The sequence below is a fragment of the Hemibagrus wyckioides genome, linkage group LG20 (assembly GCF_019097595.1).
Source record: "Hemibagrus wyckioides isolate EC202008001 linkage group LG20, SWU_Hwy_1.0, whole genome shotgun sequence".
NCBI lineage: Eukaryota > Metazoa > Chordata > Actinopteri > Siluriformes > Bagridae > Hemibagrus > Hemibagrus wyckioides.
The window spans coordinates 6,935,553-6,961,328 of NC_080729.1; the positions used below are offsets into that span (position 1 = coordinate 6,935,553).

General features: G+C 36.7%; 4 protein-coding genes and 1 long non-coding RNA gene across 9 annotated transcripts in view; 4 read left to right on the top strand and 1 right to left on the bottom strand.

Annotated features, from left to right (window-relative positions):
- LOC131370920 (uncharacterized) overlaps positions 1-340 on the bottom strand; it is a 35,603-nt gene extending 35,263 nt beyond the window's left edge. The window contains exon 1 of the long non-coding RNA XR_009207473.1: positions 89-340. This is a non-coding gene — a long non-coding RNA (uncharacterized LOC131370920). The remainder of the gene's footprint in view (positions 1-88) is intronic.
- The window catches only part of septin4b (septin 4b), a 59,721-nt gene extending 52,536 nt beyond the window's left edge, over positions 1-7,185 (top strand). The window contains exons 11-12 of one of the 4 annotated variants that reach the window (XM_058418504.1): positions 80-179; positions 2,742-5,522. In XM_058418504.1, coding sequence (XP_058274487.1) covers positions 80-179; positions 2,742-2,810 — 169 coding nt within the window. In that variant the 3' untranslated portion in view covers positions 2,811-5,522. Of the gene's footprint in view, positions 1-79; positions 180-2,741 lie in introns of all 4 variants that reach the window. The other 3 variants (XM_058418502.1, XM_058418503.1, XM_058418506.1) reach the window with 3 other exon arrangements.
- Positions 7,186-13,110: 5,925 nt separating this feature from the next.
- LOC131371013 (apolipoprotein A-I-2-like) lies at positions 13,111-14,849 on the top strand. The gene is made up of 4 exons (XM_058418710.1): positions 13,111-13,173; positions 13,515-13,564; positions 13,650-13,794; positions 13,916-14,849. The coding sequence occupies exons 2-4, from the start codon at positions 13,522-13,524 to the stop codon at positions 14,508-14,510; spliced, it is 783 nt and encodes a 260-aa protein (XP_058274693.1). The 5' UTR covers positions 13,111-13,173; positions 13,515-13,521; the 3' UTR covers positions 14,511-14,849.
- Positions 14,850-16,229: 1,380 nt separating this feature from the next.
- On the top strand, positions 16,230-17,891 carry LOC131370521 (apolipoprotein A-I-1-like). Its single transcript, XM_058417841.1, has 4 exons — positions 16,230-16,330; positions 16,652-16,701; positions 16,790-16,919; positions 17,005-17,891. Exons 2-4 carry the CDS (start codon positions 16,659-16,661, stop codon positions 17,585-17,587), a joined length of 756 nt encoding a protein of 251 aa, XP_058273824.1. The 5' UTR covers positions 16,230-16,330; positions 16,652-16,658; the 3' UTR covers positions 17,588-17,891.
- A 986-nt stretch (positions 17,892-18,877) lies between these two features.
- On the top strand, positions 18,878-25,158 carry LOC131370520 (T-box transcription factor TBX1). 2 transcript variants are annotated; one of them, XM_058417839.1, is made up of 8 exons: positions 18,878-19,406; positions 19,514-19,718; positions 20,323-20,424; positions 20,929-21,100; positions 21,182-21,337; positions 22,605-22,672; positions 24,494-24,618; positions 24,850-25,158. In XM_058417839.1, exons 1-8 carry the CDS (start codon positions 19,385-19,387, stop codon positions 24,963-24,965), a joined length of 966 nt encoding a protein of 321 aa, XP_058273822.1. In that variant the 5' UTR covers positions 18,878-19,384; the 3' UTR covers positions 24,966-25,158. The 2 variants fall into 2 exon arrangements, with proteins under 2 accessions (XP_058273822.1, XP_058273823.1); XM_058417840.1 differs by having other exon boundaries at positions 18,890-19,406; positions 19,514-19,685.
- Positions 25,159-25,776: the final 618 nt, after the last annotated feature.

Below are 25,776 nucleotides of genomic sequence, written 5' to 3' on the forward strand. Positions count from 1 at the left end.
TAAACAGGTGTCTAATGCACGGTGTGTGTGTGTGTGTGTGTGTGTGTGTGTGTGTGTGTGTGTGTGTGTTTTCATACAGCAAACTCACTAGAGAGAGTGGCACGGATTTCCCCATTCCCACAGCTCCCAACGTATCAGACACAGAGACGGAAAAACTGATCCGCGAGAAAGACGAAGAGGTACAGCCGTCGTCCAAACCGGCCAATCACAATGCAGAAACAGAGCCACGCTCTGATCTTCCCACAGTCACATACACACGTTGACCTCCACACGAATTTTAACGCCACATATTTGCAAAAATTCAAAAACATAATCTAGAGCAGGTCACAAATCCTAAACTGAGCGGGGGAGACACCCTCTGGGTAAGAAATAAAATCATATGCTTTTAGGAAAATGTGGTATAAATAGATCAGCTCAGTAGCGCCCCCTTTTGAAAGTACAGATAACCTGAGTCATTGGATTGAGTCATTTGACTAGTAAAATATTTATTTGGGGTTTTTGTTTATGAAACAAACCTGCACATGTTGTCGTTTTTCTGCCCATATGGAAAATCGAAATATGTTTGATTTGGCACAGATGCTCTTAATCAGCGCCGTCCTCAAATGACTGGTTTATTTTAAATCCAGAATAAGCGGTCGCAGCATGCAGTGTATTTACTGAAACCCAGAGATGATCAGGTTATTAGTGCACATCCTCTCTGTCTACCTCTTTAGAGAAGTTTCAGCACATTCACTTCAGGAATTTTTTTTTTGAACATTTCTTGCTTTGCTGATTTATTCCACACATGCTGCAGCACCTTGATTCCCCCAGTGGAAATGTGCCTTAAGTTTTAAAGTGTAGTCCTTTAATTCTGGGAGCCTGCACACTTTCTCGCTTCTGCACTTTAAACCCAGGATTCAAGATTTGAAGATCTTTTTTCTTTCTCCTTTTTCTTTGATTGTCTTTAATTTGCAAATTGTTTTTGTCTGTCTATCTATCTATCTATCTATCTATCTGTCTACACTGACCATGCATAACATTATGACCACCTGCTTAATATTGTGTTGGTCCCCCTTATTTTGACACCTTTCTATCAGAACCAGCATTAACCTCTTCAGCAGTTTGAGCAACAGTAGCTCGTCTGTTGGATCGGATCACACGGGCCAGCCTTCGTTCCCCACGTGCATCAGTGAGCCTTGACCACCCATGACCCTGTCGCCGGTTCACCACTGTTCCTTCCTTGGACCACTTTTGATAGATACTGACCACTGCATAACAGGCACATCCCAAAAGAGCTGCAGTTTTGGAGATGCTCTGATCCAGTCGTCTAGCCATCACAATTTGGCCCTTCGTCAAACTCGCTCAAATCTTTACACTTGCCCGTTTTTCCTGCTTCTAACACATCAACTTTGAGGGACAAAATGTTCACTTGCTGCCTAATATATCCCACCCACTAACAGGTGCCATGATGAGGAGATACTCAGTGTTCTTCACGTCAGCTGTCAGTGGTCATAATGTTTTGCCTGATTTATCTCTATCTATCTATCTATCTATCTATCTATCTATCTATCTATCTATGTTACCCTTCATGAACTGTTACTTCTACCATTTTAAAAACTGCTGAAAGTCAGGAACTCCATGTTACGTTGTTTTCCCAAGTCTAATACACTATATAATACTATATAGTATATAGAACCCACTATATAATACTGAAGTAGCTTTATAGGCCAAAAACAAAACATTATTATTAAATTCTTCATTAAAATTTTTCAAACCTACTGCTGTCAGTCTGAATTAACGTCTAAACTCAGTACTCACAAGCATGGCCACCTTACAGATGTGCACTGTACCTTTCAACATCTAATAATGAATATTTATTATTAGTAGTAGTAGTAATTTGTAACATTAATATTATTTATTATTATTATTATGTTATGGATCATTGTCCAGCCGAATATCAATCACAGCCCAGCTCTTTGCAGAAGCAGTCAGATTTTATTGTAGATCTCTGAGTACTTTGTGGAGTCCATGACACCTTGAGTACCCCCGAGTACCTTATCAGGGCCTTTGGAGGAAAGCAACCACAATATCACAGATACTTAACACGATAATGATATTTTCTTTATTATGTCTCCTGATTTTTACTCCAAACCCACCAGGAGCGCAAAAAGTTATGGATGACCACTTAATAGTGAGCTTAAAGAATGCTAAATTTTTTAACTTGTATTAAAATATAAAGGAAAATTCACCTTTCCTTTGTGTGTTATTTTTATTTTATAGTTAAATATACTTTTTAAGCATGAGCCTTTATTAAATATTTTTAGGACAGATGAAAAATCTGCCTTTTTTTATTTTAAGAAGACGACGCTTATTCTATCTAATATGTCCAGGTATTAGATCGGTAGTGTGTGAACCTGTGCGTTATATCCAACAGGCTAACATTTAAACATGTCGCACATTCTTTTTGTTTTGCTTTTGTACATATCAGAAGCTAAACCCTGAATTAATATTGATTCTGTACTGGCTCAACACTATTAATATTGACTTTATACTATCACTGGGCTCGAATTCTTGCACAGTAAGGGTTAAGCAATCCACGAAAGCGGTCCGGCAGATCGATTGCCCATTGAGCTGTGTCCAAAGTTCCCCTACGAACATGTGACAAGTTGACATGCATTGCATAAGCATTTTCAACCCTGCACTGATGTGTTCATTAAATCGGTTAATCCCCTCCTTCCTTCCCTTTGCTCCTGTTTTCACAGCTGCGGCGGATGCAGGAAATGCTGCAGAAGATCCAGGAGCAGATGCACACCCAGAAGGAAGCGTATTAACCCCTGCATGTGCCGTCCACCTTTGCCACGGTGCCACTTTACTGCCTGACCTTCATGCCTAGGACCTTGCCATCTGATCAGACCCCCCATTTCTGCTCAGTGAAGCTCCGAAAAGTAGTGCACAAAGCATGCTCCGTGTCCAGGTCCACTTTGTTCTCCGTATGTGTGTGTCTAGTGGCTTTGGAGTTCCACTAGGTGTCATTAAGCTGCAAAAAAAACAAAACAAAAACAAAGCTTTTGTCTGGAGTCTACTAGCGTCAAAGCTGATATCGACATACAGCATTTGACACAAAAACAAACATGTTGTAGTTTATAAAACTGCTTATAGGGATGAAAAGAACATACTTCTCACTTCAGACGTTAAACAAAAACATGCTCTTTTTTTGTGCAGTGTAGTAAAATATCAAGGTCCAGATGTAGCTGTTACAGACATAACAATAACTGAACTAAAGAAGCTGATGAAACCAATTGAAAAAGAAAAAGGTCAATGTTATTGTCTGGGGATTTCTTTTAGTTTATAAAACATTTTTTCTCTTAGCGGTATAACAAAGGCGTTTCACTCTTTTCAATTGAACTCTCAGAAATAAACATTTGGAACTATTCCTATTTTCCTCTTTTCCATCTTGCTGGGGTGATACCATCAAGGAGACATCATGTGGTCCTTTAGTATGTGTATTATATCTAGGAAAGGTGCATGTGGAACACTTTTAATTAGCGATTAGTTTACAAGTACATTTTCAGTCCCTTATGGTCCAATTATTTACCCTTAAATTATTAGTATATAATTATTGGGTGTATTATATACTGTATATTGTTTAAGTCTACCCTGCATATGATCCATACTACAGGTTCCTTCGATGATACCACCCCTGCAATTAGGAAATGTACCTTATAAAATTTGGGACATTTATTTCCAAAAGATAGACAAGAAGTAAATTTGCACTAAATAAGCCAAAAGAAAATGACGTAAAACTTTAAAATGAATTTCCCAGAGAACTATTGTCCCCCAGCTACTGTTTTCTCTGTAACAGCAAATACATTTGGATTTTGTTTTAAGAATAAATCTAAGGAATTTATTTGGTGGGAGCGAAAGCTACAAGTGGCACCCTTTAAATAACTACGTTTATACGCCATTATGCATATACATAATTTTTTTTGGATTAGCTCTTTATCATAGGATAAAAACAACTTATTTAAATAGTTTTTTTTTTTTTTTTCTACATGGTGGTATTTTATTTGTACTGTTTTGTTAAATGAATCGCATTCGTCGTACTGTATGTACATGCTTCTGTTTGTAAGGCTATAAAAGAAACGAAAGGTTTCTTTACGCAGGTCAACACTGTTTTATTTTCTTATGAGAGTAATAATAATTGAAGTACTGTAGAACAATATTTTTCTTAACAAAGCTGACATATTATTGATTTCTTTCGAATTTTCTTATTTGCTTATTTGCTGGGAAAAGATAAAAGAAACTTTGCATCATTCCATAAGTGCAGATTTTTTAACTAACATGTCAAAAGAGAAGACACTTAGTGATGTTCCAACAGAAGAATCTATCGATATATAACACTATCTTAATGGTGTAATAACAGATGAAATGAAATTGCAATATTAATTTTTTTTTGGCATTAAACATTGTATTTAACAATGCCATAATCATGGGAATGACAACACTACAGAGTCTGAGCATACATAAATAAAATAAAATAAAAAACAGTAATGAAATCAGGACGTTACGTATATACCACATGATGATATTTAAAATTCGTATAATATAAAATTATACACCTCATGTGCATAACTTAAAGATAGAAATATGGGCTGGGTTTTTTTTTCCCCTTTTAATATCAAATTCTCATTAGAGTGAAATAAATGCTATTAAATGCCCTGGTGTTATTATATAATCAAGCCTGGAAATGAATCACCTGCTGGAACTTGAAACAGCTAAATTTTTAGTTATAAATAAATGAAAACATTTGAATAGATAGATAGATAAATAAATAATCATCCCTTTTGAAAACAATAACTATGCTAAAAGCATGTATATTGGTACATATCTACATCTTATAGATACTGCCACATTTTTTTATTAAGAAATCCACTGTGAGAAACATTTAAGATAAAGAAATTACAATGGCCTTTTCTCATGATATTGCAATTGTACCTTTAATTTGAAGGATTATAAACCCACTGTATTTTTTTTTTCTTTCCATCATTACCTTTGGATATTTTAATGAGGTGTCAGAATTCTATCATGGGTCACATTCACCCAATCATTTAAGAATTTACTTTCCATTTGTATAAAAACTAGAGTGTGTAAAAAAAAAAAAAAAATCTAGTTTATGTAGACTTACTGACCGTTGTGAGGTTTATGATTACAGTCACTATGGACATTTTGTCTGAAGCTGTATTAAGTTCATTATTTTGATTATTTCTGGCCGCATGGTTTTTTGTTACATGTCTTCATTTTTTTAGGCCTCAGCAGTTGCTCTGGTGTTATAAAGGGAACAATTCAGGTCTCTCTCTGTTTTTTTTTTTCTTTCTTTTTTTATATGATCATCTTTATTTGGGTTTCATAAAATGCATTAAAGATATCGTGTAAGGGTTATTTGTGAAGATAAAAATGACTAGAGCATATTCTTTAAAGTAATAAAAAAAAATCTCATCTCAGCTGGTGGAATTTTTATTTAATACATCGAGCAATAGTTAGAAGTCTAAAAATTCATTCGTACAAAAACATGTTTATTCCAGACTTTTCTATACATTATTTATTTTGTTGAGATTCTTCTTTATTTCACACTAATCAGATTGGAGTTATTTTAAAAAGTCCAGTGTTTTACTATTCTAGCATTGTGAACAAACAAAATGTTCATGATCATCTTTCATTTTGAACTAAAAATACGCAGGTTGTTCAGAATTCACAGTTTCAACAGTGTTTTAGCTGTTAGCAGTTCTAATTAAGCCCTTTCGAAATAATATCAGCACTGTGTATTACGGTCAATTTAGCTTTTTAGCTTAGTCAATTAAAGAAACTCATTCAAACATTAACACAAAACTATTTTTTTAAGTCCATGTGCAATGAAATATTAGACTTGAAATTAAAACTTAAAACTTAACAGTCCATCAGTACTTATTTCTTATACTTACTATCAATCCCCCCAAGGATTTCATGGAGGTTTGTGTTTTTTTTGGTGATTGTTGCAGCCAAAAATTATTGATTTTTGTTGCAGCTTTTTTTCCCCCCATTTATTACAACTTTCTGGAGATCTTTTGTGCTTTTTCTGTTGCTGTTACTTGAATTTGGCAAGGCTTCTTCTTTTAAACTCCTACCAGTGAAGACACTGTATGTAATTATTTTCCATGATGGCTGAACTCAGATTTAATGCCACACGACGTCTCGCGACGCATCTCGTCCCAAATCTGCGGTAATTTACTACACAATTTAGAGGTAATTTACCTCTGAATACTACTGTATTTGCCTGATTCTGTGATCGTGGAATCGTAAAATCATGGATGGATCGTATTTTGGTGCTTAAGTGAAGACCTGAACATGAGTTTTATTTTACTATTTAAAAAGATTAAATTAGATTAAATGAGACCTTTCATGTTAAAGTAAGCAAATACCATAAGTACTCTTAAGTCTGTTGCCATGTTGTTCCATAGTAAATTATCTCTGAGTGCGTCAACAGAAATCAATTAACTGTTTTTTAAATGTTTGTAGGTTCAAAGTTCTTTGAATCTTGAACTTGCATCAGTTGTCATGAAAGGTTTATGCTGGTGTAATGAGCACTACTGTTACGTCAAATAGAAAGGACTGTACACGTTTAAAATTCTAGCATTACTGAAAGCCTTGCTTTTGCTATTGATGGGAGATGGCTCACAGTGGCTCCAGAATCTATAGCAGGGAATTGAGCTGGAATTACGCCCTACATGTTGACACCAGTCTATTGCACACACTCATTTACACCTAGGGGCAATTTAGAGGTGGCAGTTTATCTACTGGCATGTTGTTGAGAGGTGGGGGAAAACTGGAGAACCCAGAGGAAACCCATGAGGACAGGATGAACATGAACATATCATGCAGGCATTATGTTTTAACAGTCGGTTACATATCTAGCAAAACTACTGTACTGGACAACATAACATACAGAATGTAGTCACTGCAGTATTGAGTTCTTTCCCTTTTTCTCTACTGGATTGTACAGCACTTTTCAGAACTTGAATTAAAACAAAGTTCTCTGAAGCAAAGATCAGAAATGTCAGTTCATGTGTGGGTGTTTATTTGTGCTTTGTGCCTTTAGCACAGTTGGACATCATGAACTGCCAAGCTAAATATTAGTACAATGTTCGAACGGGGTTCATGATTAATCCCTGTAGAAGGATAAAGTATTACTTGCACTGATTGCCGCACTAAAATGTTTGTTGGTGCATGGGAATAAACGAAATGCAGCAAAATGTGTTATTTTTTTTATTATGCTTTGCCTTATTCCGCAATGCATAGTCATGCAATAATCTCACTTGTCACCCCCCCCCCCCTGATGTTTGAGCATCAAAGTTTGACTATTGATTTCTGACAATCTGCTCTCTGGCCTTCTTCGTAGTCGTGTAGGTGGCGGGTCAAGGTCTCTGTTCCACACTAGCTGCTTCTCCTTGTTTATCAGCTCACATATTACATGATCCAAATGATCGGCAGTCAACACGGACATCACACAAGCCTCCAAACCACAAATTAAAACCAAATGCTCAGTGACTTTTGCTCCAATTCTTTCAAGTCCCAATTAATTCAAGTTCCATCAAACTGTATAACATTTTCAAAAGAGGGATTTGACAGTGCAAGCAGCAGAAAGAGAGAGAGAGAGAGAAAGGGAGATCTGAGATCAAGCAACAGAATGAGAGAGATAGAGATTTAATAGATCAATCAGCAGACACAGAGAGATCTAATCAAGCAAGTGACAGAATGAGAGACAGAAAGAGAGAGAGAGAGAGATCTGATGGATTGAGCCACAGACAGAGAGAGAGAGATCTGATCAAGCAAGCGAAAGAATGAGAGAGATAGAGAGATCTGATAGAGCAAACAACAGAAAGAGAGAGAGAGAGAGATCTGATAGATTGAGCAACAGACACAGAGAGAGAAAGAAAGACAGACAGGCTAATGAGGGAATGCCTGTTTATCACAGCTGACTCTCAGACATTCATCAACATTTAATTAAACAGCATACAGTTCAAACGCATGACATATTGTCCATTAATAAATGGAACATTGTAATAGTTGGCTAACCGCACCGACCTGCGATCCATTATTTCATACATAATAGCAGCTCAGCCAGCAGCTCCATCTACAAGACGAATCACAGCTCTACAGTAATGCACTCATTCATATCACCTTTACATTAACGGCTAACAGCCCCTGCTATTGCTACCTTAAAACCCGACACACTTTCATTAAATCAAAATTACAACAAATTAAGGTTGTTGAAGCAGATTTTCATTTAGCATTAATGGAAGGCGCCTCCACTGTCAGAACTTTGTAAAGGTCTTGAGAATCTCTTGTGAACTGTATTTTTTTTTGTCTTATTTACTTCAACAGAGACAAAAGACACACTGCAGAGGAAACGACCGTTTATAGCCGTCATAACCAAAGTGCTAACAGGAACTAACTTTTCACCTACAACCTTAAATGCAATTATAAACTAATAAAACAAAGTATGAAGTGCTGCTTTTTATTTTACTATGATATAAAAGGTATAAAGAAAGGAACTTCGGGATGCTGTTATAGGAATACTTTATTGGGTCACGTCACACAACACAATTTTGACTGTATTATTTGATCAAATTCAATATAAAATGCTTACGATTTTGTTCTTTAATAATTTAAAAAGAAATTGTGAAAAGCCTTTTCACTGGTAGACCATTTTATAGCATAAGCAAAGCCTTCTACATACCTTGTGTGATGGATACCATCTACTAATGTACTAAGTACACTATCATGGGCACCTGGTTATCACATTTTGTTTACATCTGTTGAACATCCATTCTTCTGGGAAGTTTTCTACTAGAATTTGGAGCATTGTAGCTGTTCATTCAACATCAGCCAAAAGGCTATTAGTGAGGTCAGTTAATGATGGTGGGTGAGATGATCTGGTGTGTAGTCTGTGTTCCAGTTCAGTGAGGTTGAGGTCAGGGTTCTGAGCACACCATTTGAGTTCTTCCACTCCACCCATGTATTCATGAAGCTTGCTTTGTGCACAGAGGCATTGTCACTGAGCATCTTCATTCCATCCATCCATTTTTTTTGTACCGCTTATCCTACACAGGGTTTTTGAGAACCTCTACCCCCCCAGAAGACTCGGCAGGAAACACCCTGGATGGGGTACCAACCCATCACAGGTCACTATCATACACACACACAGAGACAATAGACAATTTAGAGATGCCAATCAGTCTACAGCACATGTCTCTAGACTGGGGGAGGAAACCATATGGAATCCCTTTGAATTAGTTGATGCTATAGAAATGATAATGTATAAAATTTATTTAAGCCTGATTCTAATTACAGCCAGGACTACTACACCTTCTGTCCGATCAGAGTCGAGAATTCAGCAGTGCTGTGGAATAATTCTTAGCAAATATTGAGTGATTATTGAATTGTAGCATTTGAGTACTGATGCACAAATCTGTTTTATGTAGTATTATCACCTAACAATATTACAAATTTGTAAAAAAAAAAAAAAATTAATTAGAGAAAATGGACTGAGTGGATCAGATTGCTGGTGATAAATTGACAAACGATGTCGCTGTTTAAGCTTTAAATGAGTTACATAAGGACTCATATCAACAACGGTTAGGGAACAAGTCAATGAACTGATTCTGGGTCAAAAAAAAAAAAAAGAATAGCGGCTGGTTTTAGCATCTAGCTTAGTGCTGTTATAAAGAAGAAATATTTTTTATTTTCAACTTAAAAATAAAAGTCCAAAATGATTATTGGTGTATATTATTATGGCTGTATTCTAGAGAAAATAAGTGAATGGAGCCAGTTTTTGTGCTCATTATTAGTTAGAAATTCTAGTTGTAATAATTCTCCATTATTTCACTTGATCGGAAAAAAATAAATAAATAAATAAGTAAACAACAAAAAGCTATTCTAGTTCCAGATTTTCCCATTTCTGGTTCCTTTGAGTTAGAAGAAGATAGATTAGAAGATAGAGAAGAAGATTTTTTTCTCATTAAGAAGATTGCCTCAAAAATCGTATTAACAACTCTTTGAGTTAATTCGATTTTTGTAATCATTTTAATAATCTTTAATCATATGGATTATTAAATGATTTATAAATACACTAAATACACACCTTGGATATAAATATTAGTATCTATGTTACACACATGAACTTCCTGTTCATCTTCTTCTTGTTTGTAAGCACACAGGTTGAGCTGCTGCATATTTGGCACAAACTTAATTTTACTGAAATAAATTGCATTTAATAACAGTAACACTTGATGAAGTTGATCAGGGAAACCTCTAGCTCAGCAATTAAAGCAATGTATGAGAACAGTAAAGCAGCAAGAATGCAACAGTGTACCTGATAAACATATGATAAGATACTCAACCTCAGCAGTGGCTTCTCTAGCTTACTGAGATAATGCCAGGCCAAAGGTTTAACACTTTATCATGCTCCCTTTTTCTCTCTCTTACACACACACACACTCACAGTCTACAATTTTGTGGTGTGCTGAAGCTTTGATTAAGAAAAACGTGCTCCAAAATGCCTAGTTAAAGAATATTTCTTCTTGGCCAACCCACTATCAGTCATGGTATCTGATTTTTAAAGACAGAACTCATTGTAAAGTCTTTCAGAACATTTCAACAGATCTTTGATGATCACACTTACCCCAAGGCATTTACCAAACCTCTCCCCCTCACATTCACCCACTATCTCTACTTTTTTTCTTCTTCCTGTTTGTAAACCATTTGCATTTGAATCCCTCGTTACATGATAAAACCAAGAAAGGGCTGATGGCAGAGTTAATAGCTCTGGTCGCTCCTTCACTCAGCATGGTGCTGGAGACGGCTGGCTCGATGGCCCCATCAGTAAAAGATCAATCAGCTGGATTGGTCTTGTAGCATGTAAGCCTGACAAAAGAAACAAGCACCCTGTAGCCTGAGAAGCTAAATAGCTACTACAGGCCAAAACGGGTTTATCATTTTATGAAGACATGTCATTGTACAGCAATGTACCTGTAAACCAGGGTATAAAATACCTAACCTAAGCTAATTTAAATACTTGTAATACTAAAGTCAGCAAAAGAGAGTGTTAAATGTGACCTGATTCCGTATGTTTTATAAGTAGTAGTTGATGTACACAATGTAATATATAAATTTAATAAACAGTAAAGTTTAAGAGACAAATTTTTTTCATTTATGAATCAAAGGTTAATGATAAAACATGATTCCTTGAGGACTTAAATGGTCGTGTAGGTTCTCTACTCTCTAAACTGCACTGTTATATTCCACTTAAAAGCTCAGTCACAACAAATCGGAAAAGAGATCCTGAATGCATTTAACCTTCATTCAACTATTGCAAGGAAATGTGTTAGTAACTCATTTGGATACACAAAAAAAAACCTGAAACAAGGCTAAGTGATGATAAAGCAAGAAGCCATTTGATATCCAGATTTTAACTCTCGTAAAACCCTTTTACCTGACCATTGGATCTCCAAGCACCCAGTCTTATTACATCATATAAAATCACAATTAAGTTCAGACTGAGGGTGGCTGTCTGACAGAAAATTAAAAAACGCCATATCTCTGGAATGCAATAAGAAAATACATCATTTCTTATTGTACCTCCGCAGGTTAATGATTCATTTCCCTGCTGCACAGGACAGCACTGCTGATAGAGGGCTGTGCATTCTATAAATCCTTATATAATATATTATCATGCAGTAGTAAAAAAAAAAAAAAAAAAAAAAGCATACAATGCATTTGAATTATGAATTTGAGATATTATTAGAAAACATGATGTGTGCTGTTTCTTGAGATACATACATGCCTCAAAGTCCATGTATGGTGGACAGCAGAAGTGTCCCTATAATTGTGTTGCAGCATACAGAAAATCTAATGTACTGATATGGTAACAGTGTGTACCATGAAAATTGCGACATTCCTCGTTTATGGCTTTGAGCTTGGACCTGATGCCCTTTTCAAATGCAATCAAAAATGAGAAAGCAGCTGAGCTTTTGAGTTGACTAGAAAAAAATAAGAAGGATGGAGAAAAAGACAGTGACAGAGGATGAACTCCAAAGGTCAGGATTTGTTCAGGGACATGTAGAAGGTTAGGTCTTCCTGATTAGTTTAACAAAACATCCAAAAAGCATAAAGTGTTTGTCACTGCAATATTGATGTAGTCAAAAGTATGCGAACACCTGGCAATCACACCTTTATGCTGGTCTTTCCCAAAATGTGGCCATAAAGTTTAAAGCACACAAGAAGATTTTGTCTTCACTGGAGCTAAGAGATCCAAACATGTTCCAGCATGACACTGCCCCTGCGTAGAAAGTGAGCTCCATAAAGACATGGATGGTGTGGAAGAACTGAAATGGCCTGCACAGAGTCCTGACCTCAACCCTGAACTGAACACTTTTGAGATCAACTGGAATGCAGACTGTGTGCCAGGACTTCACACCTAACATCACTGCCCAGCCTCAGCAAAGCTCCAGTGGCTGAATGGCCAGAAATTCGCACAGCCACATTTATTAGAAAGCATTGTCGAAATGAAATGGAATGGATTATTGTCAACCTACTTTTGGCCATATTATTTATGTCACTTAACAATGTTAATCAAATAACATTAATATTAATAACATTAATTAAATATAATCAAATTCACTCCATGATTTAACACAACAGATATTATCCTCTGTGGCTTGCATTTAAAGCAGAAGCAATCCTCTTTGTGTGCGCTTTGTGCATGCAACTCCTTCAGAAAAGCAGAAAATATAATTCTTTTCTTTGATAAAATACAAAATGCAGACCCTAAACCTTTCCCACAAATGTCTGATTAGAACATTTTCATTCTTCTAACTGTGTCTAACCCTATATTCTAAAAAAACTAGGTTACTGATGAGTCGAAGACCCTAACATGTCCTCACAGCAGTTTTTAGCTACTATTGACTGCTTACACTCAGAAGGTGGTCGTTGTACCCAACTCTTCCTATGGATTATTGTATGGGTGGGAAGGTTGAGGTCCATCTCCACGGAGGCACTTTCACACCCTTTGTTCTGCTCCCTCCCCCTTCTTACATCCGTATAAAATGGCCACATCTGCCTCAGGTTCCTCAGTCCCTTCTAGACCTGCAACATCAACAGGTAAGCTGAAGAATGCCTTGTGTCTGAGAGATCCTTAAGAAGGGCCTTGGCTGATTCCAGTAGGATATTTGAATTGTTGGACAGGGTTAGGATCTTACTGCTTTTAGCAAAAACCTAAATACTCACAGGTCTGAGACTTTGCTTTAGAGTGAATGGGAATTCTCCTTTAACAATATAGAACCCATTATGTCGTACCAAATCGTACAAATTCAGGATATCTTGAGTAGTTTTAATGTCTTGTTTGTTTGTTTTTTGTCATTGTGGTAAAGGCAGTTTCTATTTTAACAAAAATTCTCATTTCCTCAGATGATGACATTTTCCTTTTTTAATTCTCCATACAGATCTACTATGAAGTTTGTGGCTCTCGCTCTAGCTCTTCTGCTGGCTGCAGGTAAAGAATCTTACATTGCACAGTGCAAGCTTCACTTACCTTTTTTAAGCAAAATGAACAAATTCTTACCAAAATGACTCACCAGGTTGCCAGGCACGATTCCTGCAGGCCGACGCTCCATCTCAGTATGAGCACATCAGAGCTGCAGTGGTGGCCTACCTCGGCCAGGCTAAGGAGACAGCACAAAAAGCTATTGACCATCTTGATGATGCTGAGTTCAAGGATTACAAGTAAGAACTAAAGCTAGCATTGATCAAACAGTGAACATTATCCCTTGCTCACAACTTACCAGTTGATGATGTGTTGCTCATAGTTTTTCATTTTTTGTTTCTTCGTCTCTTTCCTGCATAGGGCACGTCTGAATCAGGGCCTGGCCAACATTGAGAATGTGCTCAAGTCTGCCTCTCAATCCCTTGCCCCAGTCCGTGAGGGACTCGGACCCCAGATTGTTGAGGGCCTTTCTGGTGTTCGTGAGAGGGTTTCCCATGACCTGGAGGAGCTGCGCAAGGAGCTGGAGCCTAAGCGTGAGGAGCTGCGCCAGGTTGTGAAGAAGCATCTTGATGAGTACCGTGCCAAGCTGGAACCTGTGCTGAAGGAGTACACTGAGAAGAACCGCAAGCAGGTTGATGAATTCAGGGCCAAGTTTGAGCCTGTGATCAAGGACCTGCAAGAGAAAATCAAGGTCAATGTGGAGGAGACCAAGTCCAAGCTGACCCCCATTGTGGAAACCCTTCGCAACAAGCTGACCAAGGGCCTTGAGGAGCTGAAGCTCACATTTGGACCCCATGCCCAGGAGTACAGGGAGCAGATTGAAGGTATCTTTACCGAGCTGCGCCAGAAGTATGAAACTGGGGAGCTGCAGAAGAAGCTCAATAATCTGGGTGAGGAGCTCAGACCCCAGCTGAAGGGTATCTACGACACCATTGAGAAGGCTTTCAGAGAATAAACACTTTTATCCACTGTTAATTTGCCTACAGTACATTATAAAAGGCTTCCATCTTTGTTTCCCTACATCCTGTTATCCTCAGTTAGGACTGTAGGGCCTGCCATCACACAGGGTCTCTTCAAGACCACTGCACTTTCTATTCACCACATGAGTTCATGCAGAAACTGGACCTTAACTTTCTGACCTATAACATGCCATTCTGTTGAATCTACTGTATCAAGCACATGCCACATGCTAGAGTAAACATTTTTGTGTAACATTCTTAAATGCTTTATTTAACATTTTGCTGTGCTTCACTGTTGTCAAAAACTGCTGAAAGAATGGTTCATTAAAATAAAAAAAATGTTTCATATTAATTGTCTCGTGATGTCCTTTAAAAAGATGCATTAGATTATTTTTTATTTTATTACGTAGTTTACCTTTATATCTATATATATGTGTGTGTGTGTGTGTGTGTGTGTGTGTGTATAAATAATTCACATATCATTAAAATATTACTTATATTACAGACATTTTTTCAGGTTAAACAAAAGTTTAGTATACTCTGCCTGACAGAGAGCCAACAATGATCTTTCTTTAAAAAAAAATAAATCAAATAAGTCAAATAAAAATAAAGGAAATGGAAACATACTACTACTACTACTAATAATAATAAAAATAATAAAAATAATAATAATACTTATTATTATTGTGTTTTTTCTTTGTTTTTTCTTTCTTTCTTTGCTATTATTATTATTATTATTATTATTATTATTATTATTATTATTATTATTATTATTATTATTTAAAAGTGATAAAACCCCTCTATGATCTAAAACTACATATATTAACTATTGTTGCTTAATTTAAAACAGAAGCACTCTTATAAGTGCTTCAGCTTGACAAAAAGTATTATTATGTGCTGGAATAGTTCATTAATGACAGTGAATCAGACATGCAGCTTAACTAAAAACACAGAAAATATGTTGATTCTGTCTGAGATAAAAGACAAAAGACACAAAATATTAAACACGGCAGTTAAAATCCTTTCCACATCTGTCTGATTACAGAACATTCTGCCAAATGTGTGTCTAGCTCACAGACTCTGATCCCTGGACCTGGAGTCCCCATTGTCCTGCACTTCTTAGTAGTAGTTCTCTGTTCCAAAACAACTGATTCAACTTGTTAGCCCTTCCTGAATTGAGGGGATGTGTTAGAAACACTAAAATCTGAATCACAGGCAATTCTATAGGGCCAAGGCTGGGAGTCTATGGTCAAGCCCAATAATACATGACATTTACATTTCTGCCATTTGGCAGACAGCCTTATCCAGAGCAACTTACAATTTATCTCATTTTTATACAACTGAGCAATTGAGCATTAAGGGACTTGCTCAGGGGCCCAGCAGTGGCAGCTTGGTGGATCTGGGATTCAAACTCACAACCTTCTGATCTGTAAACAAACACCTTAACCACTAAGCTACTATATCCAAATAACATAACACTTTCAGTATTTTTTTTTTCAGCATTACGTTTATTGCAATTTAGAACTACTCATTCCCTTTTGCTATCCACATCAGAAAGATATCAAAAGCTGTCACTATGAGTTTAAGATTTGGACATGTCCTCACAGCACTTTTTAGCCTCTGCTGACCCTCCTGTGCTGGTGACCATTGTACCCAGCTCTTCCAATGGATCATTTGGGGCGGGAGGGTTGAGGTCCAGCTCTATGGAGTTACTCTCACACCCTCCGTCCTGCTTCCTCCCCCTCACCAAGGACCTATAAAATAGCCACTTCTGCTTCAAGTTCCCCAGTCTCTTCCAGACCCGCATCATCAACAGGTAATTGTTAAACAGGCTTCATTTTTTGAAGCAAAAGAGGAAATTCTCACAGGTCTTGAGGCTTAGCTTTGGATCCATAGCTTACTTTGTCATATGTGAATTTAAATAAGATCTTTATATCTTTTTGTGGAGCTCTATATTTGTGTAAATAACATTTGTGTCAGTGAGAGTATACCCTCTATGCTTAAAAATTCAATGATGAGTCTTGATTTGCATGGCAAATTAATTTAGGATGTCTTAAAGAGGTTCCATATCTTGCTTATGTGTTGATGGGCTCTCAAAACTCATATGTTTAACGTTCTCTTGCTTGTATTCTAACAGATCCATCATGAAGTTTGTTGGTCTAGCTCTAGCGCTTCTGCTGGCTGCAGGTAAACAGTTTTACATGGTATACTACAATTATTACATACTCCTTACAAGCCATGAACAAGCAAGTTTTTATTTAAAATGACTATCCAGGTTGCCAGGCTGACGCTCCAACTTCGTATGAACACATCAAAGCTGTGGGGGCAACCTACATTAACCAGGCTAAGCAGACAGCACAAAAAGCTATTGATCAGCTTGATGATGCTGAATTCAAGGATTACAAGTAAGAAATATTATTTTTCATTTGTACCCCAAATAACTTGAAATATATTTGATCTGAAATGTTTTTTTCTTTTTTTCCTGCGTAGGGTACGTCTCAATAAGGGGATGCAGACCATTGAGAACTTCATTACACATATCACTGCATCCATTGACCCAGTCGGACCCCAGATATTTGAGTTCCTTTCTTCTACTCGTGAGCATATTGTCAAAGACTTTGAGGCACTGCACAAGGAGCTGGAGCCTAAATGTCAGGAGCTGCGCGCGGTTTTGAAGACGCATTTTGAAGAGTACCGTGCACTGCTGGAACCTTCACTTAAGGAGTACTCTGAGAAGAACAGCCAGGTCGTGGAGGAGTTCAGGACCAAGTTTGAGCCTGTAGTCAAGGAATTGAAGGAGAAAATCAAGGTCAACCTGGAGGAGACCAAGTCCAAGCTGACCCCCATTGTGGAAATCATTCGCAACAAGCTGATCAAGGTCCTTGAGCAGCTGAAGGCCACATATGGACCCCATATCCAGGAGTACAGAGAGCAGTTTGATATTGTCATAGACGACCTGCGCAAGAAGTATGAATCCGGGGAGCTGCAGGAGAAGATCAAGAACTTGATTGATGAGCTCAGGCCCAAGTTACTGGATATCTACCACACCATTGAGAAGGCTTTCAAGTCATAAACACTCTCATTCACCTTGCTCTGCCCACAGTGCTGCCTTAAAGTCTTCCATCTTAATTGCCTTACATCCTGTTATCATCAGTTGTCTCAGTCTCTTGAAGACCTCTGTACTTACCATTCACCACATGAGCTGATGCAAAAACTGGATTTTTTTTCGGTCTACCTTCTGTCTTCCAGAATGGCATTTATTCGAAATTTACTGTAGAAAGCACATGCTTCTGTAAACATTTTTGTGAAACATACTTAAATGCATTGCTGTGCTAAAAGAACAGCCCAATAAAATACAACAGTTTCATGTTAATTTCCTTCTGTCTCATGTGTTTTCTTTTATAATTACATTTTACAAATTTACAGCTATATACAGTACGTTATGCACATATATTACTGAAATATTATTTTTTTTCTTGCAGGTCAAACAAATAATAAGACCATCATCAATTATTACAACTGTGACCATAAAACTAAAGAACTAGAAGGTTTATATACTTACACAAACATCCATGAGAAAGCAATATTCATGGCGTTGAGTAGTTAGATTATTAGGATAATAAATCAACAGGCACTGACAAATCCTGTTTGGCTTTTTTGTTGGTGAGCTGTTTTTATTAGTATTAGATGGATTAGGCAACCAAATGAATTCCCTCAGGCCAAGTCATGTCAACACTAAGCCATAATCTTGCACCATGAACATTTTATTCACCCTATCAATTTTTTATGCTAAGGGCCCTTTAAATAATTCTTACCTCCTAAAAAGGAGAAGATTAGCATTGCTTACATTTGCAATTTAAATAATGTAACTATTGGGCAAGTACATTTACATTCATTTAGCAGATAATCTGGTGAAAAGCAGCACATTGATGAGTCAAAACACAGTCTATTTATGATCACAGACACTTGCGAGTTGGAATTGCAGTAATAGCTATGCTCTTTTTAACAAACATCTAATGAAAATGCCACAGATTTAATTAATAATTAAATCACCAAATATTAATTATATGACAGTGCTAATACAAGTCCCTTTGAATATATTTGTGCAGAAATTGAGCTCATTAAAAATACTGATATACACCTAGCACTATAGTCAGCTTCTGTTTTTGAACATTAATCCTTTAACCACCTTCTGAAGTTCAGTAACACTGTAAAAAAAAAAAAAAATCTGATTAATATTCATGTTGATTTGGACTGAAATTTGCACTTTATATTTTGATAACTGATTCAATAAAACAGTTCATGGTCATGGAGTCTATGCATCTCATATGTAGGACATTATTACCTGATCCATTTTATCTGCCTGACAGTCCCTTCAGGCAACCTAGAAGTCAGTTTATTTAGCACAAAGCTAAGGGCAAAGTTGAGATCCATGGGTCACAGGGAAACACAGAGCACCCTTCTTGCCTTGTTTTACCTTCCCACCAGCTAAAAATGCAATTAGCCGTGTGTCGAGTGCTACCAATGGTTTTTAGGGACGTTTGATCAATTGACATCAAGACTTTTGTCTAACAGATGGTGACCTGTCTTGTCTTCACTCAATATTCTAAGGCAATATATTTGTAATTAATCTGTATATGGTCTCTGGTATGTTGTCTCCAAGGGTCTGTATGACGTCAATGAATGAGGTGTCGAATTAAATCCTAATTAGCATCTTAGAGTGTATAAAAGCCAGTTGAATAAACTTGATACAGCTTGGTTGCTTCAGTGTCATATACAGTCTCCCTCATTCTGAGGCAAATTCTAGTAAAATAATCTGGATTTCATTGGAAACGCCGGAAATAAACCGATCTCGAACTGCACAAAGGACATGATGGACGGTAATTTGGACGGTAATCTATTTAATTATCATTCTTTTGATTCATACCAGTCTTTGCTTTCTATATTCATTGTGTTAGTGTGCAGTATATTCATGTAAATGTTTCCTTTTCTTTCCTAGTCTCTAAAATCATGCAGACTTATTCTATGGGCTCGACTTGCCTTCCAGAGGACACTGGCCCATGTGCCAAAGCCCCTCAGGTTGCAAGGATCAAAGTTCAGTTGGAAACATACAGGCTTTGGCAACAGTTTGACCAGCTTGGCACTGAGATGATAGTTACAAAAGCTGGGAGGTTGGAACAAACATTTCATCATTACAGGGAACTGTATGTTCATGTAAATCAGACCATTTTTTCTGAGACCTCAAATTTAACAAATCCTAAATACATCTCACCCAAATTATACGGAAACGTCTTTATTTTCTTTTTAATCATGTCCAGGCCTTCTTCCTGAAAAAAGTTGGTACCACAAACTGCTGGATAATCCCGGAGAAATGGACATAATTGTAATCATAAACTCGGTCTTCATACTCATTCATTTTCCCAAATATCTGTGATGTTCCTGCTTCACAGTCCAAGTGAAAGAAAATAGAGCTTTCTTCCTTACAAATGTTAGAAATTTACTTTACTTTCAAAGAGACTCAATTTTTTCAAGATTTCAATTTTACTTTAAATTTTATTAATTTATTAAATTAAAAAATAATGTGAAGGAAAAACAAAAAATGTATTATTTGCTGTCTATGTGTTTACTACAGGACTGTGAATTTAACTTTTTTTGTGGTACTTTGCTATCTTATGCTTTTCTTTAGCTTGCCACATAAACCCTAAAACAAATAGTTTCCTTTTCAGAAATCATCACAACAACTCCTGAGGAACTAGAAAGCAGGAAAACGATTCTAACATGAAAATACTCCTGTGTGTTTTCTAAAAGGAGGATGTTTCCTACATTCCAAGTGCACATCACAGACATGGACCCTGCAGCAGAGTATGTCCTCCTCATGGACTTCATTCCAGTGGATGACAAGAGATACAGGTAGCAGATTCTTATAGATGTTAGGGTTCTTTGGATGTTCTTCTGGAGGAAAGCTGCAATGTGAAGAACATCTCCGGGACAGTGTTTCTCTGGGGAAATAAAGATAAGATAGGATAAGATAAACCTTTATTCGTCCCATAGTGTGTTTTCTCACTTGACTTTCCAGAATATTCCAGAGATATGTACAAACAGCTATTTTTAATTCCACTCCTGCCCTCACCTGAAGGATTTCTGACAGAAAGTTTGACCAATCCTGCCTGCTCCCAGAAGAATTATTTTAAATTTCACCTGTTGACAATATTTACCGATAAACTTAGACCATTATATTTCCTATAGTATTTTGCATACATCTGTATGATGTCAAGATCATATATTTTCCTGCTGTTTCTCTCCTATGATTAGACGATTCAAAGACTTGGAGGGTTCGCCAAGCACAAGCAACTATTAATCCTCTGCATGAAAGTATCTGAATTGACACCGGGATGATTTCTTGCTGCTTTGCAGATACGCCTTCCATAGCTCTTCGTGGATCATGGCGGGACGTGGAGATGTTGCAATCCCAGGTAGAGTGCACTTTCACCCAGATTCGCCAGCACGCGGGGCCCAGTGGATGAAACAAACTGTCTCGTTTGACCGCCTCAAACTTACCAACAACCTTCTGGATGATAACGGGCATGTAAGTGTAGCGCAAATAGAAAATGTGTGTTTCTGTAAACTGTGTATAAAATTAGTGTACATATGTATTTGCATTGTGCAGATCATCCTGAACTCCATGCACCGGTATCAGCCACGGCTTCACGTAGTGCTGGTGGACCAGAGTAGAGACAGTCAGCGTTCAGCTCACCGCAACTTCTGTACTTTCTCCTTCCCAGAAACCAGATTCATTGCAGTCACCGCCTATCAGAACCACAGGGTAACGAAAAGCTCATTCAGTCCATCGAATCATGTTTGTCTTGGCTGTGTCTCAGTTGTGAAGTAGGGTATTTGACCGAGGCAGGAAATAAAACGCTTCACACCACAGCCCTGTTGAATTCTCAAATCTGATCAGAAAGTGTTCTTATTATCTTATACATTATATATAACAAACAACCCTTGAAAGTAATGATGACTGCAAAGCAAATTATAGCTTCATTCTAACATCTGAAATAACAGCTAATCACTCAAAAAGCTCCATAGAATACTAACAATAAACAGATTAGAAAATGTATTGTTATTTAACTAAGAAAAATGCATTGATATGGCAAAGCTTTCCGTTAAAACATTATTAGAAGGATGAACCACAGGAAGAACTATTACCTTCAACAAAGAAATAAAAAGGCTGGTGAGGGAACAATTGTATATAGCTGTTATAATGTAAGTAATAACAGGAACTATCATGTCTCATAGATGTTCCAAAACCGTAGAAGTAACTGTAATCAGAGAGATATACAATCTGACAGTCTTTAATATAAAAAACTTTGCAGAAGCTATAGACTGTATCGGAATAAAGCTTGATTGCAGTGTAATTAATGTAAATTTAGTCAGTTTAGTTTAAGTGGCATAAAAATAATTTATAATGTTGGAATATATACTTCATAAATGTTTAATAAATGAAGGAAAGGCCTTAAGAGGCAGTTGAAACAGTTGACATATACTTAACTAATCAGGTGACATTATAAAACTATAATGTCCCCTGACAAGATTTGACATAAACTGTTTTTTGTTTTTTTTTTGACAAATTGACCAATGCTGCTTAATCAAAGCTTTATGTAACGTTTATGAATGTGTTGTGAACTGGAGCCATTTTCTCTCCACTTCTATGAGACGTTACATAAAACCTGTAGTGTCACTTTTTTGACATAAGCCCTTCATAAAGTATCTAACATCTCTTTTATAAAAGCTTTGTGTAATGGTTATGAATGTGTTATAAAGCCCATATGTAGGTATCCTTCAAATAAAGTGCTAGTAAAAGTTTAGTTGTACCACTCATAAATGTTTTAAGTGAAATGAAATAAAAATGCTGTGTGATGACTTTCCTAATCAGGTATTTTCCTAATTAAGTCAGTACTTGGATTGTTGTTTTTTATTTCCATGATGAGTTGTTGTATTGAAGTAACAGCACTGTATTGTAAGGACGGTTTGGGGCAGCTCTGTAGATGTGGATGAAGCAGGAAACGTTACTGTTGCTGTCTCCTGTTTAGATCACACAGCTGAAGATAGCCAGCAATCCTTTTGCTAAAGGCTTCCGAACTGCAGATGCTAATAACTGGTATGTCCAAATATTTTTTCCTCTTAATGGATGGTGGTTCAAGTTGATGGATTACTCTTTCCTAATCCATCATGAACCTTTAATTATTGTAAATGGAATGTTGCAAAATGTATGTGTGCTTTTTGTTTATTTTTATTTCCTGTTATCGGGCATATATGAGACTAAACACCCATAACGCAGTTGAAACAGGTCAAGGCAAACTGAACCTGAAGAGGCACTTGCTTTCTGTTATCTAAATAGCATTCATCAGCATCATTCAGAATTGGATAAATGGAAACTGAATTAAAACCTAGCACATAGAAAGTTCTTGTGTCTTCCTAAAACATGGAAGGTTCTCGTGTCTTCCTAAAACGTTGAATATTCTTGTGTCTTCCTAAAACGTTGAATATTCTTGTGTCTTCCTAAAACATAGAATGTTCTTGTGTCTTCCTAAAACGTTGAATATTCTTGTGTCTTCCTAAAACATAGAATGTTTTTGTGTCTTCCTAAAACATAGAATGTTCTTGTGTCTTCCTAAAACATGGAAGATTTTTGTGTCTTCCTAAAACATAGAATGTTCTTGTGTCTTCCTAAAACATGGAAGATTTTTGTGTCTTCCTAAAACATAGAATGTTCTTGTGTCTTCCTAAAACATGGAAGATTTTTGTGTCTTCCTAAAACATAGAATGTTCTGAGTCTTCCTAAAACATGAAAGGTTCTTGTGTCTTCCTAAAACATAGAATGTTTTTGTGTCTTCCTAAAACATAGAATGTTCTTGTGTCTTCCTAAAACATAGAATGTTTTTGTGTCTTCCTAAAACATAGAATGTTTTTGTGTCTTCCTAAAACATAGAATGTTTTTGTGTCTTCCTAAAACATAGAATGTTTTTGTGTCTTCCTAAAACATAGAATGTTCTTGTGTCTTCCTAAAACATAGAATGTTTTTGTGTCTTCCTAAAACATAGAATGTTCTGAGTCTTCCTAAAACATGAAAGGTTCTTGTGTCTTCCTAAAACATAGAATGTTTTTGTGTCTTCCTAAAACATAGAATGTTTTTGTGTCTTCCTAAAACATAGAATGTTCTTGTGTCTTCCTAAAACATGGAAGGTTCTCGTGTCTTCCTAAAACGTTGAATATTCTTGTGTCTTCCTAAAACGTTGAATATTCTTGTGTCTTCCTAAAACATAGAATGTTCTGAGTCTTCCTAAAACATGAAAGGTTCTTGTGTCTTCCTAAAACATAGAATGTTTTTGTGTCTTCCTAAAACATAGAATGTTCTTGTGTCTTCCTAAAACATAGAATGTTTTTGTGTCTTCCTAAAACATAGAATGTTTTTGTGTCTTCCTAAAACATAGAATGTTTTTGTGTCTTCCTAAAACATAGAATGTTCTTGTGTCTTCCTAAAACATAGAATGTTTTTGTGTCTTCCTAAAACATAGAATGTTCTGAGTCTTCCTAAAACATGAAAGGTTCTTGTGTCTTCCTAAAACATAGAATGTTTTTGTGTCTTCCTAAAACATAGAATGTTTTTGTGTCTTCCTAAAACATAGAATGTTCTTGTGTCTTCCTAAAACATGGAAGGTTCTTGTGTCTTCCTAAAACATAGAATGTTCTTGTGTCTTTCTAAAACATGGAAGGTTCTTGTGTCTTCCTAAAACATAGAATGTTCTTGTTTCTTCCTAAAACATAGAATGTTCTTGTTTCTTCCTAAAACGTAGAATATTCTTGTTTCTTCCTAAAACATAGAATGTTCTTGTGTCTTCCTAAAACTTTGAAGGTTCTTGTGCAGTCGCACAAGTTGCATTCTGCCATAATCTAAAGTAATATTATCTTTCTTGTACAGGTCAGCAGATGGAACCAAGTCTCACCTCTCTCATTCCCTGTTGCCCTTGCACCCTCAAGAAAGCACACTGCATCCTGAAACATCTCATAAGGAGCAAAGGACAACAGACAAACAGCATGTAAACCGTGAGTTTTGTCAATTTCTCCTGTCCAGAGTACCATGTTACAAAACTATGTATAAATAAAGGCTGTGCTAATGTGGGAAACTAATCAATGATGGGCAGGTGTGGTGTGGCCCAATGTGAAGATGATTATCTTCCATTCAGTTAAATTAATTTTTTTTTGGTATACTGCTTTTAGCAGTGTCACAAGCAGCTGGAGACTCCTATCATAAATGTTAAATAAACTCATTCACAGAGAGAGTGAACAGTACCACTGAGAGCAAGAAGAGGGGGAGACATGCTCATGTCCACACTGTGCCTATTGTCCCTCTGTTTCACTGTCAGTGGGATGGTCTTCAGGGACCAGAATGAAGCCACCTTGACTGAAGAAAAGCCAATGTGTTAAACATTAAACGTATGTTTTACTGTTTTCTTGTTAAGCCATCTTATAATCTGCTACACCTGCATGATGAGTAGTGTTTGGTTTGTCTGTATAACTTTATGAACTTATCATTGCCTTCATGAATGTCTCTCATAATGACTTAATAAACTGCTGGAATTTTCCTCAGAATCAATTAACATTGCGTTTTGTAACGAGTGTGAAGTCCAGCCAAATATCTAGTCATTTATCAAACTTTATCAGACTAACTTAGACATTTAAACATGCATGGTAGGCAATGTTTTTATATTTAAAGACATTTCATAGCAAGCCTGATAGATAAGCAGGGTATACAGGGAGCCTAATTAAGTAATAAATCTGGCCTGTAAGACAGATTTTTTTTTCATAAACATCTGACACTGAACAACTCCATCCTTTATGAATACAGCAGATCCAATCCACCACTTATGCGACTATGCACAATGCATAAAATCATGCAGATACAGGTCAAGAGAGCTTTAGTTAATGTTTAATGTCCAGTCAAACTTCAAAATGAGGGGAAAACGAGATCTCTGTGACCGAACATGGTGTGATTGTTGGAGCTGAATGGGATTGTTTAAGTATTTCAGAAACGTCTGATCTCCAGGGATTTTCATGCATAAAGAGTTTCATAAAAACAAAGATCTAGTGAATTGCCGTTCTGTGGGTGACGAGAAAGGGGTTTGAGTTGAACAGTAAGGCTATGGGGAGTCTAACAATCCTGGACAACCATAGTGAACAGAAAAGCATCTCAAAGCACTGTAG

Excerpts from the sequence above, each read along its gene's own strand:
- LOC131370520 (XM_058417839.1), top strand. The coding sequence starts at position 19,385 with ATGATGGACGGTAATTTGGACG. Across the intron at positions 21,338-22,604 it reads CCGCCTATCAGAACCACAGG|ATCACACAGCTGAAGATAGC; the intron begins GTAACGAAAAGC and ends TCTCCTGTTTAG. Across the intron at positions 22,673-24,493 it reads ACTGCAGATGCTAATAACTG|GTCAGCAGATGGAACCAAGT; the intron begins GTATGTCCAAAT and ends TTTCTTGTACAG.
- LOC131370521 (XM_058417841.1), top strand. The coding sequence starts at position 16,659 with ATGAAGTTTGTTGGTCTAGCTCTAGCGCTTCTGCTGGCTGCAG. Across the intron at positions 16,702-16,789 it reads AGCGCTTCTGCTGGCTGCAG|GTTGCCAGGCTGACGCTCCA; the intron begins GTAAACAGTTTT and ends ATGACTATCCAG. Across the intron at positions 16,920-17,004 it reads GCTGAATTCAAGGATTACAA|GGTACGTCTCAATAAGGGGA; the intron begins GTAAGAAATATT and ends TTTCCTGCGTAG.
- LOC131371013 (XM_058418710.1), top strand. The coding sequence starts at position 13,522 with ATGAAGTTTGTGGCTCTCGCTCTAGCTCTTCTGCTGGCTGCAG. Across the intron at positions 13,565-13,649 it reads AGCTCTTCTGCTGGCTGCAG|GTTGCCAGGCACGATTCCTG; the intron begins GTAAAGAATCTT and ends ATGACTCACCAG. Across the intron at positions 13,795-13,915 it reads GCTGAGTTCAAGGATTACAA|GGCACGTCTGAATCAGGGCC; the intron begins GTAAGAACTAAA and ends TTTCCTGCATAG.